This window comes from Temnothorax nylanderi, unplaced genomic scaffold (assembly GCF_030848795.1).
Source record: "Temnothorax nylanderi isolate EJ_2023f unplaced genomic scaffold, tnyl_v1.0 TNYL_tig0348_pilon, whole genome shotgun sequence".
NCBI lineage: Eukaryota > Metazoa > Arthropoda > Insecta > Hymenoptera > Formicidae > Temnothorax > Temnothorax nylanderi.
In genome coordinates this window covers 128998-151476 of record NW_027249410.1, presented here as the reverse complement: position 1 = coordinate 151476, position 22479 = coordinate 128998, and the positions used below count along the sequence as shown (strand labels likewise).

Genomic DNA, 22479 nt, shown 5'->3' with positions numbered 1-22479 from the left:
AAATTCGAGATTCATTGAATTATACTAGGGCTGCGGTCCACTTGACGCTACAAATGCTTTGGAGCGTTCTTCTTCTCCTTCTTTCTTCATTGAAAGAAAAGAGAAGAGGAATGCTTCGAAGCATTTGTAGCGTCAAGTGGACCGCAGCCTAGGACGTATTATAAATTCGAAGAAATGACACTATATAAATGGCAACTTTCAATTAGTGGAACCTTAAAAGGCCGTGGCACATAGAAAAACTTAAGCAGTAAAACTCAAGCAGTAAGCAAATCAGCCAATCACAGTCAAGAACTTAAAGCACGGCCCTAAGCGGTAGCGAATCCATACCATTGATTTCTTACTGCTTAAGTTTTACTACTTAAGTTTTTCTATGTGCCAAGGCTCTCAAGGCCCGCGCGGGCCGTCAGGTAAATATTAATTAAATATTGCCGGCGGCGAGCCGTTGGCGGCGTCGCGGCGTCGCGGCGTCGCGGTCGTCGGTATGAAGCTGTGGACGCGTTCAGTTCAGGAGAAAGCAGCTCGGTAAACTGTCGGATTGAAATAATGGAAGTGCGCCGCGCCGTAGTACGTCGATCGTTTTATATCTCGGGAGTGTCTATAATAAACTAATAAAGCTCGCGATCGTGTTATGTGACAGTTACCTCGCTCTCGATCGTGAAATATTGGACAGTGGTTCTGTGAGTGTCCTGTGCAACGGGTAGGCGAGGAGGAGGAGGAGGAGGAGGAGGAGGAGGAGGAAGCCTGACGGAGGCATCGAGTCCCGGCGGAGCAACCTTGGGGTGAGTATTTTATTTCTTATCTTAAAATTAATAGTTCTTTCCCCTTTTAATCGGACCGATTTATCTCGGATAAGTAAGAAATAATTTGAGAAAGGGAAATCATCTAAAATTTTATAAAAGTTTATTCTTGTAACGTAAAGATTTTTCCTAGAAAATAAATAATTATATTAATAATTATCTAATTGAAAGACGAATTAGATGCGTGTAAAAATTATTTTTTGAAACATTGGTTATTTTGAACGTCTCTCTTTAATTTGAATCTTTCGTTTTTGTGTTACAGAATCATCCCAGCTACGTGGGCTGAACAACTCCGCCCGTTGCGCATCTTGTCGGTGAGTGATGATAAATTTTTTATAATGGGGCAACGAATCCATGAATATAGTAGATTGTATATTTATGTATTATTCCTACGTAATAATGCAGATAAATGTGACTTGTCACAGACGCCATTGCCCTAAAATGGATAGACTAAATCAGACTAGACTAAATAATATAATTAATCCTGGAACCTTAATCTATCATTTATCGATTTATTGTGCTTACGGGAGAAAGCTATTGTGCTTCGCGTTAGCACGCATCGAATTCTGCACAATAAAGCTCGTTATATCGACGCATCATTTATTTGATACGTCTAATGTTTTTATTGCACAGAACACTAATCGCCAAGTATACCACAGTCGCTTGATAGCTGATTTATTAAAATTTTTTAAATATATATTTTGTCAAGTATCTATATTAGTTATAATTATTCTCAATATCAATATCAATTAAATAAATTTATTAAATTAATTACATTTTCATATTTGTTTTTGAATTAATTATTGAGAAATAGGCATAGACAAAGAGACAAAGAATTAAAATAAAATTTTACAAGAAATAAAATAATATTTTGGGATATAAGCTGTCTCATCACTTGAGTTTTTTTTACGTTTATTTTTCAGACAATAAGGTGTTGAAAATATATTTTTAGATATTTTTTTAAATATACAATAATCATTTTTTTTAGATTCTTTAGATAGGCAATAGATAGAGATAGTTTGCTTGTAATTAACGAAATGAAAAATAATAAAAGAAATATTTGAAGATAACGAATAGATAGGTTTAATAAAATAAAATAAATAAACCATTATACATACAAGAAGAAATTTGTTATAACAATTTGTATTTTTTTTATTTTCCTTTCCTCCAGGATTAAATATTACATAAATTGGTGTGCAAAAAGCAAAATGTATAAACAAATTTAACATGCATGTATCACGGATGAATGAAAAAGATCGAAAGATATTTTGGTTCACGTTCACGCACATATTCTTCGTGAACCTTATTATACACTAGATTTTTCGCCCGCGCTTCTAGATAGATAAATCACGTTAATGATTGTTAATTGCATATTTATTTTTCTTATGTACACATGGTATATATAACACGCCGATTTTATCCTAATCTTTTATAGTCTATCCATTTAATAGCTTAATTGATTTTGTATCAATAAATAATATAAAATAAAATGACGTGAGATCAAGTGAATACTTTGTCGCGGGACGTAATAAATTTTTTATATAGAAATATCTCAAAGTTGGTGATAGTTTTCATATCAATTATATTGAAATGCATAATATAATCTGAGATGATACATAATTCATACGTCGTATTAACCGTAATTTTAATAACACTTTGCAATAAAATGAGATATTTATATGAATATACATGATATACAGGCAATATTTTCTCTCATTACCTCAAAGTTTACTTTTTTTTTTAAGAGCAATACGAAAATTATGATTTTAATTATTTTTTAGAAGTCTTTTTATTATTTTTCTTTTTATATACAAAAAAAGATTATACATCAAGAGAAAAGAAACGTAAATGGACATATTTTATACATGAACAATTTTTTCTCGGGTGTATATATTAATATTACATGTTTTTAATTTTAAATATAATTATGTTATATGCAGGGTGTTTCAGAATTGCACGGCACTATTTTAGGGAAATATTTTTTAGGTCAAAATAAACAAAACAGTTTATATAAACATATGTCACAAACTTATTTATTACTAATTTATGTTTAATTATGTTTAACAGTACAAACAGATAAAGTTTAAAGTATATGTTTTCGAAGTGACCGCTCTTTTGTTGAATGCAGCATTCAGCACGATAAACCCATGTTTCTCTGGCATGTCTTATGGATTATCAGGATTATTCGTAATAGTTGCTGCCGCTTCCATTATACGATTTCTTAATTCTTCGTGCCAATAAGTCTACAATAAACTACAATAAACTACAATGATCTACAATAAAGACTTTAACCCCATAGAAAATAATACATCGTGCTTAATGCTGCATTCAACAAAACGGCGATCACTTCGAAACACACTTTAAATGTTTCTGTTAAACATAATTTTTACTCTTTATTAATAAATAAGTTTTATTTTGACCTAGAAAATATTTCCCTAAAATAGTGCCGTGCAATTCTGAAACTGCATATAACATAATTATATTTAAAATTAAAAACATGTAATATTAATATATACACCCAAGAAAAAATTGTTCATGTATAAAATATGTCCATTTACGTTTCTTTTCTCTTGATGTATAATCTTTTTTTTGTATATAAAAACCTTCTTTTTGAAGTCGGTTAAATAAAAAAGTATATAAGTAGCTATCTTTAGGATAAAACATTAAACAATTAAAGTTTTAATATAAAGGTATTTTTTAATTTCTATACGTATAAAATATTGCTATATTTTATACAATTTTTATTTAGTTTTACTTTCGACATATGAGATAAAATTATTTTGATCTTTTTAAAGGATCATCCTTTGAAATGGATCATAAAATTGAGCAGAATTTTTATCATAAAGAATTAAAGCAAAAAATCAAATAAAAAAATTCCACATTGCAAGATAGTTTATGCGATGTCATTGATCGCTTTATCATTAATATAATCATTATAATATTAGTAATTGTTAATTTATTATTTCGTTTTTATTATAATCCTGAGTAGAGAGTTAAATAAAATTTAACAAAATAATCTTTCATAAAATAAGTTGCACAAAATAATCTTTGGTCGTTATGTAGGTAAATATGTCTATTAATAATACTAATAAAATTATAAAATAAATATAAGATCACGCGTGACTTTTTGCAATTGCAATGGCTCATAAAAGTTGCCGGAAAATTACAATTATATACAATAATAATCATATAACATATATATACATATTATTTCAAAGTGTGCCAGACGGTAACAAGTTTCCTTGGATTTTGGAGCACTGAAAACCAATGTAGCCTCTCCGTCGAACCTCTTACACCTTTTCCAAGAGCCACTTTACCGATAAAGGTATCGGTAGATCTTTTGAATGAACTGATAGATTCTTCGCTATCACTCGCGTCGGCGGTATTGGCAGGTAGTCCTTCCGGTAAAACCTAAAATTATTAATGACAACAAAACGCGATTTTCTCGTATTATTGTTTCTACAAAAGCTATTCTTATTCTATTTATAATCTAGGATAGATATTTAATTAGTTGTTATATTTAAATATGTTTAATAAATTATATAAAAAGTGACGAATAAAATAATGGAAGTAAATAGAAGTAAGGAAGAAAGAGAAAAGAGAATGAGAGGCGCGAGAGAAAGAAAAGCCGAATCAATGAAATTGGCAATCAATCCAGTCCGCGAGCCGTTATCCCCAAAAGAACATTTCTTTTTCTGAGAAATAGTTAGCGTTAACGCATCGGAATTATACCTTAATTACACTAGTTAATTGCATGGATTCTCCTACTGTCTAAGAGAGAAGTGAGAAAGCAAGTATCAAAGTATTTGTCACGCCGAGTATGTTTAACGCTCTAATAGAATTATTAATAAAAATTATCTTGAAATACAACAGGTTCAGGATCGAAGCAAAGAAATGATTGACATTAGTTTCATTTATCTCCTTGAATAAGTAATTCTCTCTCCCTCTCTTCGTCCTCTTCTATTCTCACTCACTCTCATAATAAAGTGTGAAATCTTGATATAGTAAAAACAGAGGACACTATTAGGACACTATCTTTCAATTGTGATTTAGAAGTTTTTGTATAATATATTGTATGAATTATTTCCAAGTTATATACCTGCTAGCCAAACGATATAAATATATATTTTATTAATAATAATTATAATAATAAATATATTATTAATCTTCAACCATGTTATAAATCTACTGTTTTTATTTTTTATTTATTTATTTATTTTTAATAATCTTTTCCCTCACAATTTACCTTGCTACATAGTACCACCAGAAATTGGACGGTATCGAGTTGAGTGACTGCCAAATCAAACGTCAAAATCTCGTTGAACTCCGGTTGCGCGACGGCGCGCAAGAATTTGGTTTTCTTCTTCTTCATCTTCTTACCCGTCTTCCCGTTTAACATTAACACTCTAACATATGGATCTGCAATAAAAGTATTTGTTTAAAAATATTTTTCTACGATAATAACATTGACAATACTTACTAAATTCATTTAAACTCAACACAGTTGGTATAAATTTGATATCGCGCAGCTTCATGATGTTAATAGTCAGTCTTTCTGCAGTGGGTAGATAACTTATAGCTAACAAAATGTTGCCAAACTCCTAGAAAGTATATATATATATATAATTATATGTATACATATTATTTTTCAAATTATTATTAATTTAAGTGTAAATTAATTCGGTGCCTTGTAACTCCGTTTTAAGATTAAATAATTTTCCTGCCCTTTCCCAAATGTGGACCTTTACGTTTCAAAAATACCATATGCCTTGAAGAAGGAGACGATAAAATCTCACAAAACAGTAGTGAACACGTACGATGGCGTTTAAAAAACAACATTTGAGGCACTATATATATAACTATTCTAATTTTAAGAAGTGCTGCTGAAGCTGCGGTAATAATTTATTTTGCTCTAGATTAGTCTAGAATTCTAGATGAAAGTGCTGTGTCCCTGTGAAACGTGCAAAAAATGGATTTTTTGTGAATTAACTTTGTATTTTGTGAAAAAATGTCGAATTAATTTACACACCTAATACTTATGTATAAGAACTGTTGATCCTGTTAATAGATGTATATTATAGATTATTATACAAATTATTAATGATTATTTTACAAATTAAAATTTATTTAAGACTATTCTCAATCAGTAAAAAAGTAATAAATCAATAATTATATACTATAAATGTATTATTACAATCATAAATATTTAAATTAAAATTAACTTGAATAACAAGGTAAATAACTTTGTAAATTGTAGCCTTTTTCTATCTAAACAGTTTATTTTTATATATCATAAATTATGTCTATTTAATTTTTTCTTTATGGACCGTAATAATTGAAAAACTATATGATTTAAATTATGATTATTTATTTTATAAATAAAATATAAAAATAAGTAAAGAATATATAAAGTTCAGCAATATTATTATCTATCTTTATAAAAGAGTTATGTAATAATTGTATTTTTTTAATTTTTTTATTAGAAATACGACCAGGGGATCGATCGTGTACCTTTTCCCCTAGGGCGGAAATGTGAAAAGTGAAAAGTTCCATGTGATTATTGCTTTCTATTTAACACCAATAGAAAAAGATAGTTACATGAAAAATTTTTTACTTTTCACGTTTCCGCGCGGGGAAAAGTTACGTGATTGCTGCCCAGAAATTTATATCGAAACTTTTTATTTCTCATTTATTATCTTTCATTCTTTTCCAAACGTTTATTTATTACTTTATACAGTTTATACCATACTTATACCATTTCTAAATCGTTATTCATATTTTTTAAATATTTCTAATATGCGTTAATACGTCACCTGATAAGATGGTTTCATTCTGTAATTGAACATATGAATCTCCGGACTGTAAAAAATCTTTTTCATATCTTTCAACGATACCTTGAGCGAACATAATTCCGTGTGATTTGCGTATCTGTCGTGATCATACGCAGCAATATCTAATATCCATTCCTATAAAGCAAAATGATTATCGGAAAAAGTGAATCGGAGTAATTTTCCAATAAAAAAATTTGTATACACTGAGAAAAAAATTTGTTAAAAAATGCAAAATATGTTTTATCCAACTAAAATATTTAGTCTGATACGTTCAACTAAACATTAGTTGGTTTAACTAAACATTAGTTAAATTAACTAATTCTTGATTTAAAAATTTTGATGGTTGACATGAATAAACTATACCTTTTTTAGTGTAACTTAAGTGGACTAAGCAGTGAGATTTGACGAAAATAAAGCTTTTTTGGAGGGGAGGGAGGGGGGAATTTATTAGAAAGAAATTAATTGAAACCGAGGCTTATCCTTTAACACAATGTTGAAAAACGAAAAAACAGTTTTGATTTTTTTTTCAAAAACTAGAATTTGCACAAACTAATTTTTAGAGAGTTTAGTCCCAAATTATACATATTGGGAACGTGCTCAATTTTTTTCAAGTTGATTTGAGTTCCTGTATTTGAGTCATCATTGCAAAAAGAAGAAAAATAAGAAACGGAGAAAAATGCGTTCAAAGTTTTTAATGCATATTTTCAAAAAATATTTTTTTGTTATAATTTATGATCTTAATAGACATTGTGTTAAAGGACAAATCTCGGTTTCAATTCATTTCTTTGTAATAAATTCTCAAAGAAAGCTTTATTTTCGACAAAAATGACTGCTTAGTTCTCTTAATAATTGTTGAATCAATCATTGGATCAACAACTATACAAAAGTCCGTACAACCAACCTCGGTGGACCTCGGTTCGTGCGGAAAGTTGAAAACCTGAACCCTATACAATGCTGTCCAGAGAACCGACCACGCAAAGCGAGGTCCACCCCACCCCATCCCTGCTTACAGGGCGAAACGCGAAACAAGGTTTATCATTGTACGGTTCGGGTTTTCAACTTTCCACGCGAACCGAGGTCCACCCCCACCCACCCTTGCTGCAGGGGGCGAAACCCCTCCCCCGCCTACATGTGTACTGTTTATACACACATATCAGCAAATTACTTCCCTTAGTACTGACACAAATTGTTATATTTCTCATTGTCAGTTATATTTGTTAATAACTTTTTAATAAAAGACGAGCGACGGCTAAAACCTTCTAAAGATTACTCAGGAGAGTGCACTGTATAATATATGTCAAAACCAAGGTCATAGGAAGTGGGTCCCCTAATGTAAAGGTTTACCAAGAAAATAATATAAAATTATCTTTTTAATTATTTTGTAATTCATCTTCTTCTTATTATTTTTTTCAACTATGTAATATCTTGTATAATAAAAAATTTACCTTAGCTTCCTGCGGCTTTGTATTTGCAATAATAAAAGTCTCTTTGTATATTGGGTTGGCGGTGTGCCTAATGCCCCTCGTTCGAAAACTATGCAATTTTTGCCGCTTTCTGTGGCTCCATGACTGCTTCATAATATTCAATGCAACGTAAGGTTCCAACGTACCGTTGTATTGTTTTGGAGGAAGGCCACACAGCGCCTGTAAAACAGACAAATACGGAATGCGTTTTATTTCTGTTGCATAATTTTATTTCATCCAGCATGTATCGAATTACTTAAATAATAGATCGATGTAAAACATTCTCAATATTTATGTTATTATTGTGACTCGTTCATGCATAAGATGCCAATAACGCACTTCAATACCGATAACAAGCTTCCCAATGATAATGTCATTGCAGGGCGGCAAATATTGTAAGCTGATTGTCAGTTCGGTCGGAAACTCTTTCACCTTTTTATCATTCTTCTGCTTATCCGTATAAATCAAATTCTGCAATTTTCCAGAAACAAATTAATCGCCAAACGACGCGACGACACTATAACAAGACTTATTTCATTCAATTTGACTGTGCATCATAATTACCAGTGTCGAAGAGCACTCCACATTCTTGCATTGAGCATTAGTAGAATTAAGCGAGTCCCTATGAGATTCCGCATTCTCGCTAATAGTACCTGCATAGCATGATATTTGTTTTTATTGTTTCTTTTCAAAAATTAATTTCATATTCGATGATAGAGAGAGACATTGATGATCAAGTTTAAGCTTAAGGTAATTTCCCGTGATTTTTTTATGATACTTGCGACTACATCTTATATTAATTTCCTATCAGATATAAATTTTACCAAAATTAAACTAAATAGATTTAAAATATCTGTGTAACGCGAAGAATGTATTAATTATCTATAAAAAATATTGGCATTTTTCGTCTGAAAATAGACTGAAAATGAAAATTAAATAAAACTTATAATGTAATGGTAATGTAATGTGTATATTAATTTAAAAATATACTTTTATATTACGACTTTCCATAATGTAATGTTTAATACATATAAGACAATGAATTAATATTACACTGCCGACCCAAAGTTTGAGAGAGAGAGACCGCATATAAAATTTAAAAATATTCCATTGAAGCGCTACTTAAAAGTCTGACTCATACTTTAGTTAATATTTTTTTTAATTTAATAGTAAACAAGCATTATATTTATTATATAATTTTGATTAACGAAACATTGTTTAATTCTAAGAAAATGGACTATAAAGTCTTTTTTTCCAAAACTGAGCTGTGGACTATTCTAGAAGATTCTAAAGGATGGAAGAGTCTTTCTTTAGAAAAAAAATTAACTTGTAATAGGCGAGCGGTTTACCCCCGAAATTGTGTCACTAACCGACTAAACGCAGTACTAGTGGCTGGAAATGGTTGCATTCGATTTGTAATATTATTCTGAGTAAAAACATATATGTACACTTTTTTGTTTTGAGTGGGCCGTCAATTGTTATAAACATTTTTTTAAATAAAAAATTGAAATTCGCACCAAAAAATCTGAAAAAATTCTACAAGCTTAATTGAATAAAAACAAACATTTTTTGTTCTATAACTTTTTTTGTAAAATCAATAGTTTACGAGATAAATGACGATAAAAGTTGAAAAATGCCTATATTCGTGAATTTTTTTCTCAGAAACTATTCATCGGAATCGGGTAAATCAAAAACGAAAATTTTCATACAACCTTTATCTGCAATGAGTTATTTTTTAAATTTGGGTGAGTATTGTACAAATCAGTGAAATCGCCGTTTTGCCGGCGCGCTCCCGTACGTAGTGCGTTCCCGTGCTTGGGGGCTGCCATACATGGCGCATAGTATTGCATTGGGGATACTGAACGGTATTCGCCCGATCTTTTAATTAGAAACTGCAATAACCGTTTGAACATTTTACTATTTAGTGATTAGAATTAATCATACCTAATGTCATATTATTGTAAGAAAAACATATAATAGAGAGGTTAATACATATAATATATGTATATACTACGTATTATGAAATTATTAATATTATTATTTTTTTAAAGCCATGTACGGGAGCGCGCCACGTACGGGTCGGGAGGGCGCCGATAAAATGGCGATTTCACTGACTTTTACAATACTCACCCAAATTTAAAAAATAGCTCATTGCAGATGAAGGTTGTATGAAAATTTTCGTTTTTGATTTACCCGATTCCGATGAATAGTTTCTGAGAAAAAAATTCACGAATATAGGCATTTTTCAACTTTTATCGTCATTTATCTCGTAAACTATTGATTTTACAAAAAAAGTTTATAGAACAAAAAATGTTTGTTTTTATTCAATTAAGCTTGTAGAATTTTTTCCGATTTTTCGGTGCGAAATTCAATTTTTTATTTAAAAAAATGTTTATAACAATTGACGGCCCACTCAAAACAAAAAAGTGTACATATATGTTTTTACTCAGAATAATATTACAAATCGAATGCAACCATTTTCAGCCACTAGTACTGCGTTTAGTCGGTTACTTCGAGTTCTAAGCGACTTTTCGGGGGTAAACCGCTCGCCTATAACTTATAGATCACCTAGATTAGTAAAAAAAAGTGATTAAATGTAAGGGTAGTTACTTTGACGAAAAAAGTGTTTAACACTCTTTTCACCTTATAAAAAATATTTTTTGTACAACTTTCAATTATTTTTTATTATTTTTTATTATAAAACACTAAATAAAATCTGGCATATACTAATTCGATTCGTAATTTACTTTTGCTGCTCTAATTATTAAAATAACATATTTTTGCAACAATTTTTGCAAGATAATCGATGATTGAAAAGTAGAATAAGCTAATCAGAAACGCGTTGAATGAATCGAAACTCCAGTTAAGTTCTCCAGAAGAATAAAGTTTAAATTAAATGCAGCAAAAGATTCATACCATTATTGTCATTTTCATATAGACTCCCGAGTCTCCAAGATCTATAGCTGACGTCACTTAATTTCAAGTTTTTTTTTTCTTGATTCTTCGTTCGCAGAGGCACGCTCTTGTCTTCTTTGCCTGCGGAAAAACATTTCAAGGATGGTATAACTATTTTTGTCCTAGATAGCAACTTAAGTATGCTCTCGTGTCCTTCGCTGGATACGGATTTCTACTTTCCTGGTATATATTATTTATATATATGTAAGACGACATACACACTTTGCATCTTTACACGATATACAAATATCCTTTTTGCATATTTAGATACTAATTAAGGAAGGTGGTTGCTCAAATGAATATGATGAGAATTAGTTGAAATTTATGGAGGATATTCGTCTATGGGAATCTGCCGTCCATGCCAAAATTGAAGACAATTGTCTGCATGGTTGTCGAGTAATTATAATTATTGAAGTTATATACTCTTTTACATATGGGCAATTCGATATAGCAAAAATGTTACGACATCCAGTAATGTAACTCTCGAAAGCATATTAAAAATAAAATTGTAAAAATGAAACAGCGCATATTGTAGCTGTTTCGCGTAAAGCTATTGAACACACTACAGAGAGCGTACATTTATTATTAATAAGTATAACTTCAATAATTAATTACTCGCGAACCATGCAGACAATTATTGTCTTCAACTTTGGCATGGACGACAGATTCTCATAGACGAATATCCTCCATAAATTTGAACTAAATAATTCTTATCTCATATTGATTTGAGCAACCACCCTCCTTAAGCGATTGTCAATAAATTTTACTGCAAAGGTTATTGTATGATGATTATACAATGTCGCGTAGATAAACGTAATACAAATTTAATATAAAAATTTTTTGTACGTGAAAAATATGTAAAGAAAATACAACGGACGTTTCTAGCAACAATATCGGAACATTATTGTGCATTATGTGTTAGCTAGTTGACGTGTCTAATTACATAACGTTACAGAGGAAACGAAAGAAACAACATTTACCCAGCTGCATATATGTGCCGTGCATAGTGCAATGGCGTAATTCACGCATATTCATGAAGTTGCTATGAAGAAAATTATAGTTGAAAATTAAGTGATTTATGTATGAAAAATATTATTATCAGAGTAAGTGCGATCGCTGACGTTTGACGTGATACAAGTTTATCAGCAAAGATACAAAGAGTGTAAGTAATTATTTTATCTGTGTAAAGTTAATCACTTTTCAAAATTATAAAAAAATTAATAGAGTTCTGGATATGTTCCCCGAAAAGTATTCGAGTTCTCAAATGGTTTTAGAATGAGTTCTATCACTTAAACTATTTAAAGCAAAGAAAACCTTTCTTGAAAAAATAATTTTTAACTAATTGTAAAAGGTGGCTAACTATGAGGCGTTCCTTATTAAAAATTTCACTTTACTTCTAGAATTCTTAGAAACTTTTAAATAGTTCTACAGTTCTATATAAGTTTCTGAAAGAATCATGTTTAAAATATCCCAAAAAATAATTTCGAAAATTTTGATCCAAATGTTAAAAATTCTTTCAATCTTTGTTTTAACATCTCGTACTTTAATTGTTAAAATTTATATAAAGAATTATTTATAATGCTAAACAGAATACCGCATTTTCGAACAAAAATTTTAATTCTTGAGTACTTGGAAAATTTTGATCCAAGAAAATTGAAAAGTCTAAAAAATTTCTTCAATCTTGGTTCTAGCGCCTAAGGTAATAAGGATATGAGTTAGAATTCATAAAGGGCTGTTCAAAATTTTAATCATCTTTTTGTAATTTTAAAAAAGTAAAGCTATAACTTCACAAAGATTGTTTTGCATTAAGTACATTTATGTATACGTATACTTCATATAGCACGTGCACACTCGCAAAAATATAGAGTACGCATACGTGACTAAAAAACAAAATATGAAGAAGAGAAGGAGAGAAAAAGAGAGAGAGAGAGAGAGAGAGAGAGAGAGAGAGAGAGAGAGAAAAAGAGAGAGAGAGAGAGAGAGAGAGAGAGAGGGCTGGAGGAAGAAGGGGATATCATGTGCTTTTATATATACACATACGCCAAGTACTTTGTATTGAGAACACCTATATACGATTATCCTTGATTGGCGTCACATTTAACGAAGCTAATTCTTAGACATTGCTATTGATCTAGGAACCCGCACCGCTCGCGAATAATTGAATACATTTAATACAAGGAGAGTTTATTTAAGTGCAGACGATGATCTTACTTCGTTTCCTGAAGCATTCGTAGCCGATGCAACCAGGCATGAGGAAGCAAGCGAACAGGAGCAACGCGATCAGGATGATTCCCACTCCTATCGCAATTACAATTAGCAGGCCCCACGGGCCAAGGAAATCTTTGTGCGACATTCACTGAGATTTATTCGAATTCGAATTTAAAGCTACTTGTATTGGCGCGGTCAGCAAGTAAACACTCGTAACAGCGACACAACGGAACGAAGAAATGATTGATGATTTGAGCGAAACTCCTCGCGTAACAAGGAGGAATCCTTGATAACACACACGTTTCAAAATTATTGTAAAAATGTTCAATATTTAATTAGCGTTTTATCACGATATATCCGAAGATTATTAAGTATAATATTATACAGATAGAGTAAGGAAATGTTCATAATGGAAATCATGTCGGGTCGAACATTACTCACGTCGAAAAACACTCACGATGAAACATTCACGTCTCGTATTCGTTGCCACCACATTTTTTTCCGATGTGTCTCTTATGACATAGAGACATGAAAAATAAACCGCTTTAATGTATACACACACCGGCACTCCGGATAGGAAACACTTGTGTCAATAATTCTCGGCTACGTCCGAACGAGAGCCGGACGAAACGAACGATAACGCACGATGATAAAGGAACACCGTCGAAACATGAAACATATTAGAATATATATCCACATTTCATTTCCATGGAACAGCTGATCGGAAAAGTAACGATTCGAAACAACATACAGGGTATTCCAAACATTTTTTTTTTCTTAGCGAAAATGTCGAACGAAATTATCATTTATTGCAAATTTTGTGTCATATATTTTTTTTGCAATTAACATCTGAAACATAAGAGGTATTATATTAATTTTTCCGTTAAATTCATTTTAAGTTTAACTTATCGATAAAAAATTTTTCACATATAAAACATAAAAATGTATATAATTATATACAAAATATATTTTCCATATGTTTTCTTTCTCCTATATAATATCTGTTCTATTATACAGGAAAAATAATAAAAAGAATTAAAAAATAATTAAAAGGATAATTTTCACATTATTTTTTATTTTTTTATTTTTTTTAAAGTAAAGTTTGAGGAAATAAGGAAAAATTGCCCACATGTATAATCATACATAAATGTAATAATTTTGTATGTAAAATATGATTATACTTATATATAGAATATTGTATAGTCTAATCGCGCGCAGTTTTACTTTTTGGAAAAAAAAAGAAAACAATGCAAAAGTTACTTTTTTTATTTTTTTTAATTGTTCTTCTTATTACTTTTTTTATGTATAGTATGGACAAAGTTATACGAGATAAAGAAAACATACATAGACATATTTTACATATAATTATGTACATTTATATACATTTTTATATAAAAAATTGTTTGCCGGATGAAAATGATGCAAGAATAAGTATATGGCACTTTGAATTTTTTGCGTTGTATCACTCACATCGAGGATTTACTACATACACCAGTTTCGCAAGAGTAACGTGGCGAAAATGGTGAAATAACGAGTTTTATGCGCGGAAGCAGAAGTCACGGTGCCCAGGATCAGCGATAACATTCGCGACTACGGCCGAGACTGCCGGAACATATGCTTAATAACAAGCACAGATATTCGCACACCGTTACACGTATATCATATTACACGTCTCACATTACATACACGCAAACGTTAATTTCGATAACGATTAATGTTAACATATCAAGCATTATCTGAGATATTTAACGATCCGCGAGATTGGTTACATCTGCCTTTTTTTAAATTCCGCTGGTATAAATCTTTTAATTTTAGGATTACATCGTTGACCTTGTAACATCGGTATTCCTGGATCTTTCTTGTATCGAGGTAATCTCGCGTTCACAAATCGTTAAAAAAGTGCTCGATTCGTGAACATCATCACTTATGACGGACGATCTGGATTTGATTGTCGATTACGACGCGATGTCGATCACGCCGCGATCTCATGTGACGTTAGAACTCGCGAACTCGCGGTTTGCGTCTGTCACACTCGCGAGCACGAATTTGCAACTGCACTTGACCCGGTAGCCGACTTATTCGATTAAATATTCCATTTTTTGCTTCGCACATGCACAGACGTGACGGGCCCGTACGTGGCCGTTTGCGTCCTCGGTTAAGTGAACAATATGCACAATATGACGTCGAGACGACGATAGGCGTTCCCCTTAGGAAGTTCTACGCCTCTGACTGTCTTGCCGATAGTTCGCGGTAGGTGAGTAATACTTACGCTGCATTGGCTACCTCGATTGGAAACTTACGACTATATTATACACATTTGCAATGTTAATATCAAGAATTCTATACGGACAATTATTGAATTCTTCTTATCCTCTATAGAAATAGTTCTCAGCCTTCTATAGCAATAATTCTTTATTTAAGTGCTAAAATCGACTTTTAAAATATATATTTGAATAATGGATGAAAAATTAGTCCAACGTAAAATAAAATGTTAGAATTTGTTTGGTTTTTAATGTGCAGCTTGCATCAGGTATATTAAATAACTTTAATATGTATTGTTTTAATTCGAAACGTTTGAACATTTCTTTACTAATTTTCTTTTTAGAAAAATAAGAAATTTAAGATTGTCGTTGAAATATAAGACTATAATTTAGTATTGTTTAATTTGTATATACAAGACATATGCGCCAATTAATTTCTTTTATAAGTAATTTTGAAAAAATTTCGGTTAAAAAAGAACTTCATCTTATTGTTAGTGTATTTCGAGAACGAAAATAATTTCAGAAATGCAGACAATAAGACATCGACTCGTGACAACATCATTTGCTTCATATAAGAATTCTACAATTTGTTGTTACAAAATGAGACCGTCGTGGAAGGTGGATTACATAAAAAAATACCATACGGTTCGCAGAATTAGGATTAGACCCCTAACGAAAAAGTTATGCGTGTCTATTATCAGATCTATTATCATGCAATATAGATATATACTGTAACCTTGCCTATCCTTGTCTATATCATCTTAAGATCGTACTTAAGACGGTCTTAAATATAAGATTCGACTATGAATACCGGTCTAAAAAATTTATTACATCGATTATAATTAAAAAGATATTTGTAATTATAACTCCTATTAATATAAGACTCAATAGATTCTACATTAATCATGAATAGATATCTTTTTTTCTTCGAAAATTATTTTTATATCATTGAAGCTGTATCAAAATTTTCCAAGTAATGGAAAACCCATACGTGATACGCCTATGCATCACCGCATCGTGTATGACTTAGAAGGACAGAAGTGTGAATGCGTGCATAAGCATGTGTGTACAATGAGGAAACCACGTGCTCTTCCTATCACTGATAAGAGGACGTGAATATGCGCATATACGTAATGCGAGTGTACATTTTGTACAGGAAAAAAATACATATGCATATATAGATTACCTATATATAATAGATGGACTGTCTGTTTCAACTGATAATTTCTTTGGCAAACATACATTTTTTCTTAGTAAAAATTTCAAAAGAGGTTGGAAACCGAGAGGTAGCTAAAAAAATTTTTTAAAAAGATTGAAAAACAAATAAATTTTTTTATATAAACTTTTTATCAACCTAGTATAACCAAAATTGTAATTAAATGTGTAATAATGTTTAGAATAATATTGTAATAAGATATACTAGTAAGGTATAAAAAATATCTATAATGAAATTTTCAAATCTGTTGTCTGCATGACATTGTTACTATCCTTCCGAGCCTCTCTATATACAAAGGGATCGTATGGGAAAGCAAATGAATTGTATTGCGTTCCGTTATTGCGACATACACTAATCTATGTTTATCTCCGCTACCACACCGAAGTAGAAAGTTTTATTTTCATTACATGACTTCGAATCGAGTTGTATGTAATTCAGTTTGCCGTTTTCCGATGCAATTTTCTAATAACGACTATTTAAAGCGTACCCGTAACTCGTACGATACGTCGTGAAACGGCATCCTTGACTTGCCGTTTGTTGATCATAGATCAGTGGCACGAGGCCGTCCAGCGATCATTCGTCACGATCGCACCAATCCTATTCAAATTATAATTACGATACGTGAAACCTGTATATGGCAAACCTGATGAAGATGGCACGAAGTGAAAACCGTGCACAAGAAAAAGAGAGTTCAACCATAGGAGCCAATATCGACACTTGGTTTGGCCGCCGGTGACCTCGATTCCGAATCCGCCGTCTGTCCTTTCACTTCAAAAGCGAGTCTCAGCGAGCACTCTTTCTCTCGCACCGGCTTAATGTCGAAGACATGCGTACTTCGTAAAGAAATCTTCAGTTCACTTCTAGAACACCGATTAGCGAGCAGTTGCCCGTCGCCGGTGCTCCCAGATTTCACTTTCATGTAAGTTTAGTTTTGAGAACGAACGCGCGTGTCCGTCGTTGACGCACTTTTTCCACATCGTGACGGATTCTCTTCACTTATTCGACACAGTCATTAAATAGTGTTTCTTGAGGAAGCAACCGTGCAAAGTGAGAATAATGTGGAAATAATATAATAATATAAATATATAATAAAGAAATAGACTTCGTAATATGGAAAGCCGATAAAAAATTATTTAATGTATACTGTGCTTTCTTCTGAGAGAACGTCCAGTAATGGCAGTAATCTGACTCTTAAATTTCACTTTTGCACCATTCTAAGTGAGTTTCGTGAAGTTAGCGGACTGATCAACGACCCAGTAAAAAATTTTTCATATAAAAACATTTAAATATATATAATTATATATGTAAAAAATATGTCAATATATGTTTTTTTTCTCTTCTCTGTAATCTCTGTTTGTACAAGAAAAATAATAAGAATTAAAAAACAAGTAAAAGGATAGTTTTATTTTGTATTGGTTTTTTTTTCTAAAAAGTAAAATTTTTGAGGAAATGAGAAAAAAGAGATTATAGAAGAGAAAGAAAATATATGGATTTTGATATATAATTATATATATTTATATTGTATATAGGGTAACTAGAGGGAATATGCCATACTTAACAAAACGTTGATTGTTTTCCTATTTTTCGTTCTGTTTGAAGTATCTTTGCATACTGGTCTCCTTTTTCCTTCTTTTATCTGTTATTTGTATATGATTTTAATAAAATATTTTGATTCTTTGCTAAAAAGAAAGAAATACAAAAGTGTTGCAAAGTGGCATATTACCCAACCATATGGGTAATACGCCACATAGTATAAGGTAATATACCACATATACAAACATGTAGTAATTTAAAAGGTTACTTTATTCATAAAAACAGTACAAATAGTCTTTAAAATAAGTCAGTACAAATAGTTTTTAACATAAAAAATAAAATTTTAAAATTAAATTGTAATATTAAAATTATTATAATATTAGATTGCAACATTTGAAATTAAAATGAAAAATAAATCTTAAAAGCTTAAAACCATACAAACCTTAAACCGCGCAAACTTTAAAATTTTATAAACCTTAAAATCTTGAAACTTTGTAAGTTTTATAACTTTGTGTCAGTTACACTTTTTTCAGCTACATTCTTTTCCTTTTTAGTCTTCCTCGTATACATTCGAAGCATTCTTGTTTAAAACATGTAAAAAAATGTTTTTATTACTTTCTTTGTATTTCAATAATAATGTTGCATACTACACAAGTACCTATATAGTCTAAATATTATTACAGTACAAATAGTTTTTAACATAAAAAACAAAATTTTAAAATTAAATTAAACGTAACTTATTCATAGCGCATGAAATAAATATTTAGGTTTATTTATCTTCAACATTTATACGGGAAAATATTTGTTTATACTGTTTACAACTTCCTAATCTACTGGCATTACGTTAGGAAATTGTCAACAGTACTGGCATTTTACCCCTATCTATGTAGTTGCATATTCCCCCAAGACGCAGTTTTATATTAATAAGCCTGTACAATACTGCTATTAGTAAAACGACATACTGAGTACTTTCATCCTAACCAATACTAATAGAACGACAAGCTAATCGAGTTAAAAATAGTGTAACGCTTGAAGAACTGAATAACTTACATATAACCATTAAGACAGTTCTAAAAAGCACGTTGTCAAATGTACTTACCTCATAAAAACTATAATTCTGCCAGGAAATGAACACACAAAACTTATGCAAAAAACTTATGCAAAATAGAACTATCAACAATTTCATGGTATTCACAAGAGCGCTTTTAGCCGTAGCTTTGTTAAACATAACGAGTAGCATATTCCCCCCTGTTACCCTATTTTTTTATATAAAAAGTTTTTTGTTGGGGTAAAGATATTTAAAGTAAATGTAAATTTCTTGCGTACGGTATCGTTATTGTGTATATCAATGTAAATAGAAAGTGTCGTATATTGTTACGTATCAAAATTTTGATACAATAATATATTTTACAATGATATATTCTAGCCAGAAATGATTAGTCAAATCGACATCAATTTTGATTTGACGTCGATGAATAGTCACTATCGAATATAGTGGTTGATATTTTTGCCATTTTGGATCTCATTATAATAATTTTTATGTTAACTGAGCAATTGTAAATATTTCTATAAGAATTTTATTGTCCTTTTATCTTATCTTATTTATTGCGTTTTTCCAAAGAGTTTAGGATTAAAATTGAAATTTCTGAGTATAACAAAATTTTTATAACCAATAATTAGTTTAATAGACCAATGTTATTTTAGACGATGAAAAGATCGTATTTTGTCCTAAGAATTAATCTTTGCTCGTCGTGTTCAATTATAAAACAGCCATGGAAGTTAAATCACGCGCTTGTTGAATATATAAAATTCGGTGCGCACGCAGAGATTTCCCTTTCAAAATGATGATCGTGAAGAGAGCGATTTCACAGCTGCTACTTTTCATAGTTTTCTGTGATCGTAAGTATTATTTGTTTTGTATTTTGTATGCAATATCTTTTACCCTTTCCAAGAAAACAAGACTAAAAAATGCAAAATAAGATATAACTAAAAAACAAACATTTATTAAAGATACAATTATGTTAACAAAAAACTTGGCCGACTTCACAGATTTCTTTCACTTATACTACCGACCAAAAGTTTGAGAACATTAATTGAAAATGTTTGCTATATGAAATGAAATCAAACTTATTATATAATTTAACATATTTTTATTATATTATTCATTGTTTTAATGTTTTATAATAAAACAAAAAATAATATAAAATGTTTGAAAGTTCTATAAAAAATACTTTTTACGAGATGAAAAATGTATTAGACACTAAAAAATATTAGACGCTTTTTTCGTCAAAATAACCAATCAATGTAATCTAATTATAAGTTTCTTTTTTTATAAAAGATTCTTTTTCACCCATATTCTATAATAGTGTAGGTATAGTTCAGTTTTGGAACTTTATGACCATATAATCCATTTTCGTTGAAATTAAACAATGTTAACTACAACTATGCTAAATATTTTCTCTGCCTATTTACTTTCAAATTAAGAAAAAATATTAAGTATTTAAGCCCTGACTCGAACTTTCGAGTAGTGTTTCACTGAAACATGTAAAATTTTTAAATTTTGCATGTGGTCTCAAACTTTTGGCCGGTAGTGTATACCTATGTCCGATGATTAATAATAATTGGTAATAACTGGTAAACTGGTATAAAAATAAAATAAAATTCACAGATGTAAGGAGTTTAATTATACCGGAGGAACTTCCAACAATATTATCCTTGATCTATTCCAACATTCCAGTAATTAAGAAAGTTAAGTAAATCATAAAATGAAATTGTTAAAAATTTTATTTAATAGTAACATAATTTTTGTTAACTTATATAAATTTCTCTAAAATTCTACAGGAACCGATTCCAGACTTGGCGTGGGTTTTCGATTAGGTGAACACGCGGATTTTCAGATTCTCATTGAACTGGGACCCCAGACCGAGACAGATCCGATAGGTACATCCAACGACGCTAAAAGGCGACGAGATGTAAGAATCTGCATAATTTGCATAGCAAACCGTTATATTTATTTAATAAAAATATATTTTTATAAATAGGCGGCGTTTAACGCTGCGATGAAAGGAGAGCTAGGACCATTGGCACAAGCGGTGGCTAAATATCAAATGGAGCGTAAAATCCAGAAGGAAATGGATAAACTCAAAGTAATGGAGGAGAAACTTAAGAAGATTCCAATAGAGGATACAAAAGATCAAGATGTAAATAAGAACTTATATAGTTTCAATTTTTTAATTTTAAATAATTTAACACATAAATTCTTTTGTTACAATTGCTATTTAATTTAATTACATATCGTATATAATTATTTATTTACATAAAATTTAATAATTTTATGATTTTAAATAATTCTTCACAAAAATCCTAACGAAGTGAGCTCGCTTCTATGTACATACACACCATATAAAAAATTTTCGACTAATAACAGTGAATATTTTAATTTTCTTAGACTGTTTCCAGTAACTGGTTAACAAAGTGGAGGAAGGAGATGTCGCAATTGTCAAAAGATAATATGCCATTAAGTTCTGCTCAAAATGGAGATGATAAAATAATTCAACAAAGAATAGGAAAGCCGCCGGTTAAATCCATCGTTTGAAAGGATAAATTGAAAAAGCTAACTATATAAACTATATATATGTCTATATATGTATGTGCATGCGTGCAACACTCTCATGCGTAAAAGTCGCAAATATGAATTAACAAGGAAACATCAGTATAAATCTAATGTTGGTTGAGGAAGTGCAGATAATATATGGAATAAAAAAAAGGAATAATTTGAAATATACGATATCTAGCCTATCAAAAGTGTTACAACCTAGCGGACAGTACTGGAATTACTAACTACTAAACCCTTAATAATTTAACGTACAAAGCAGCAATGCGGTACGAAGTGTCATGTAGTTAGTACGTGTAATTTAAGATTTTGGATATGTCGCTATAATACTTGCGTAAGGTTATTTTATAGATTTTTATTTTACGTCATAGTCAATCTACTTCACAGGTTCTTAGTCGCTTTTTGTTACATGTAAAAACTAATTGTAAGATAGTGTAATCTATTGAGCAAGTGTCATACGGCGTATATTAATTACTATTATGTAGGTACAATAAAGAGGTTACAATGGCAATGTCGGGTAATGCGGAATAGTTTGTATAACCCCACCACTTTTTATAAGTAGGTATTGCATTTTATACTCAATATACTCTATTATTGTTTCT

General features: G+C 30.7%; 2 protein-coding genes across 5 annotated transcripts; one reads left to right on the top strand and one right to left on the bottom strand.

The window, feature by feature from the left end:
• Nucleotides 1-1924: 1924 nt before the first annotated feature.
• Nucleotides 1925-15407, bottom strand: Syt20 (synaptotagmin 20). 4 transcript variants are annotated; one of them, XM_071720452.1, is made up of 11 exons: nt 14662-15407; nt 13696-14103; nt 13258-13539; nt 11008-11127; nt 8656-8744; nt 8431-8562; nt 8074-8271; nt 6611-6763; nt 5278-5398; nt 5044-5216; nt 1925-4208 (listed from the first exon to the last, which is right to left on the bottom strand). In XM_071720452.1, exons 3-11 carry the CDS (start codon nt 13397-13399, stop codon nt 4005-4007), a joined length of 1332 nt encoding a protein of 443 aa, XP_071576553.1. In that variant the 5' UTR covers nt 13400-13539; nt 13696-14103; nt 14662-15407; the 3' UTR covers nt 1925-4004. The 4 variants fall into 4 exon arrangements, with proteins under 4 accessions (XP_071576553.1, XP_071576549.1, XP_071576551.1 ...); XM_071720448.1 differs by having other exon boundaries at nt 13258-14103; nt 14638-15407; XM_071720450.1 differs by having other exon boundaries at nt 13258-14103; nt 14725-15407.
• On the top strand, nt 15384-22388 carry Snsl (snustorr snarlik). The gene is given in 7 exon segments (XM_071720453.1): nt 15384-15508; nt 16039-17650; nt 20035-20163; nt 20933-21011; nt 21104-21236; nt 21306-21464; nt 21713-22388. Coding segments are annotated over 5 exon segments (606 nt in total). The 5' UTR covers nt 15384-15508; nt 16039-17650; nt 20035-20105; the 3' UTR covers nt 21890-22388.
• The last annotated feature ends 91 nt before the right edge of the window (nt 22389-22479 follow it).

What these genes read in the sequence shown, in the direction of transcription:
- Syt20 (XM_071720448.1), bottom strand. Translation starts at nt 13,399, where the DNA reads ATGTCGCACAAAGATTTCCTTGGCCCGTGGGGCCTGCTAATTGTAATT. An exon ending in ATATGAAAATGACAATAATG is followed by an intron (nt 8,745 to 11,007) that starts GTATGAATCTTT and finishes CATGCTATGCAG; the next exon opens with GTACTATTAGCGAGAATGCG. An exon ending in AGCTTGTTATCGGTATTGAA is followed by an intron (nt 8,272 to 8,430) that starts GTGCGTTATTGG and finishes TCTGTTTTACAG; the next exon opens with GCGCTGTGTGGCCTTCCTCC.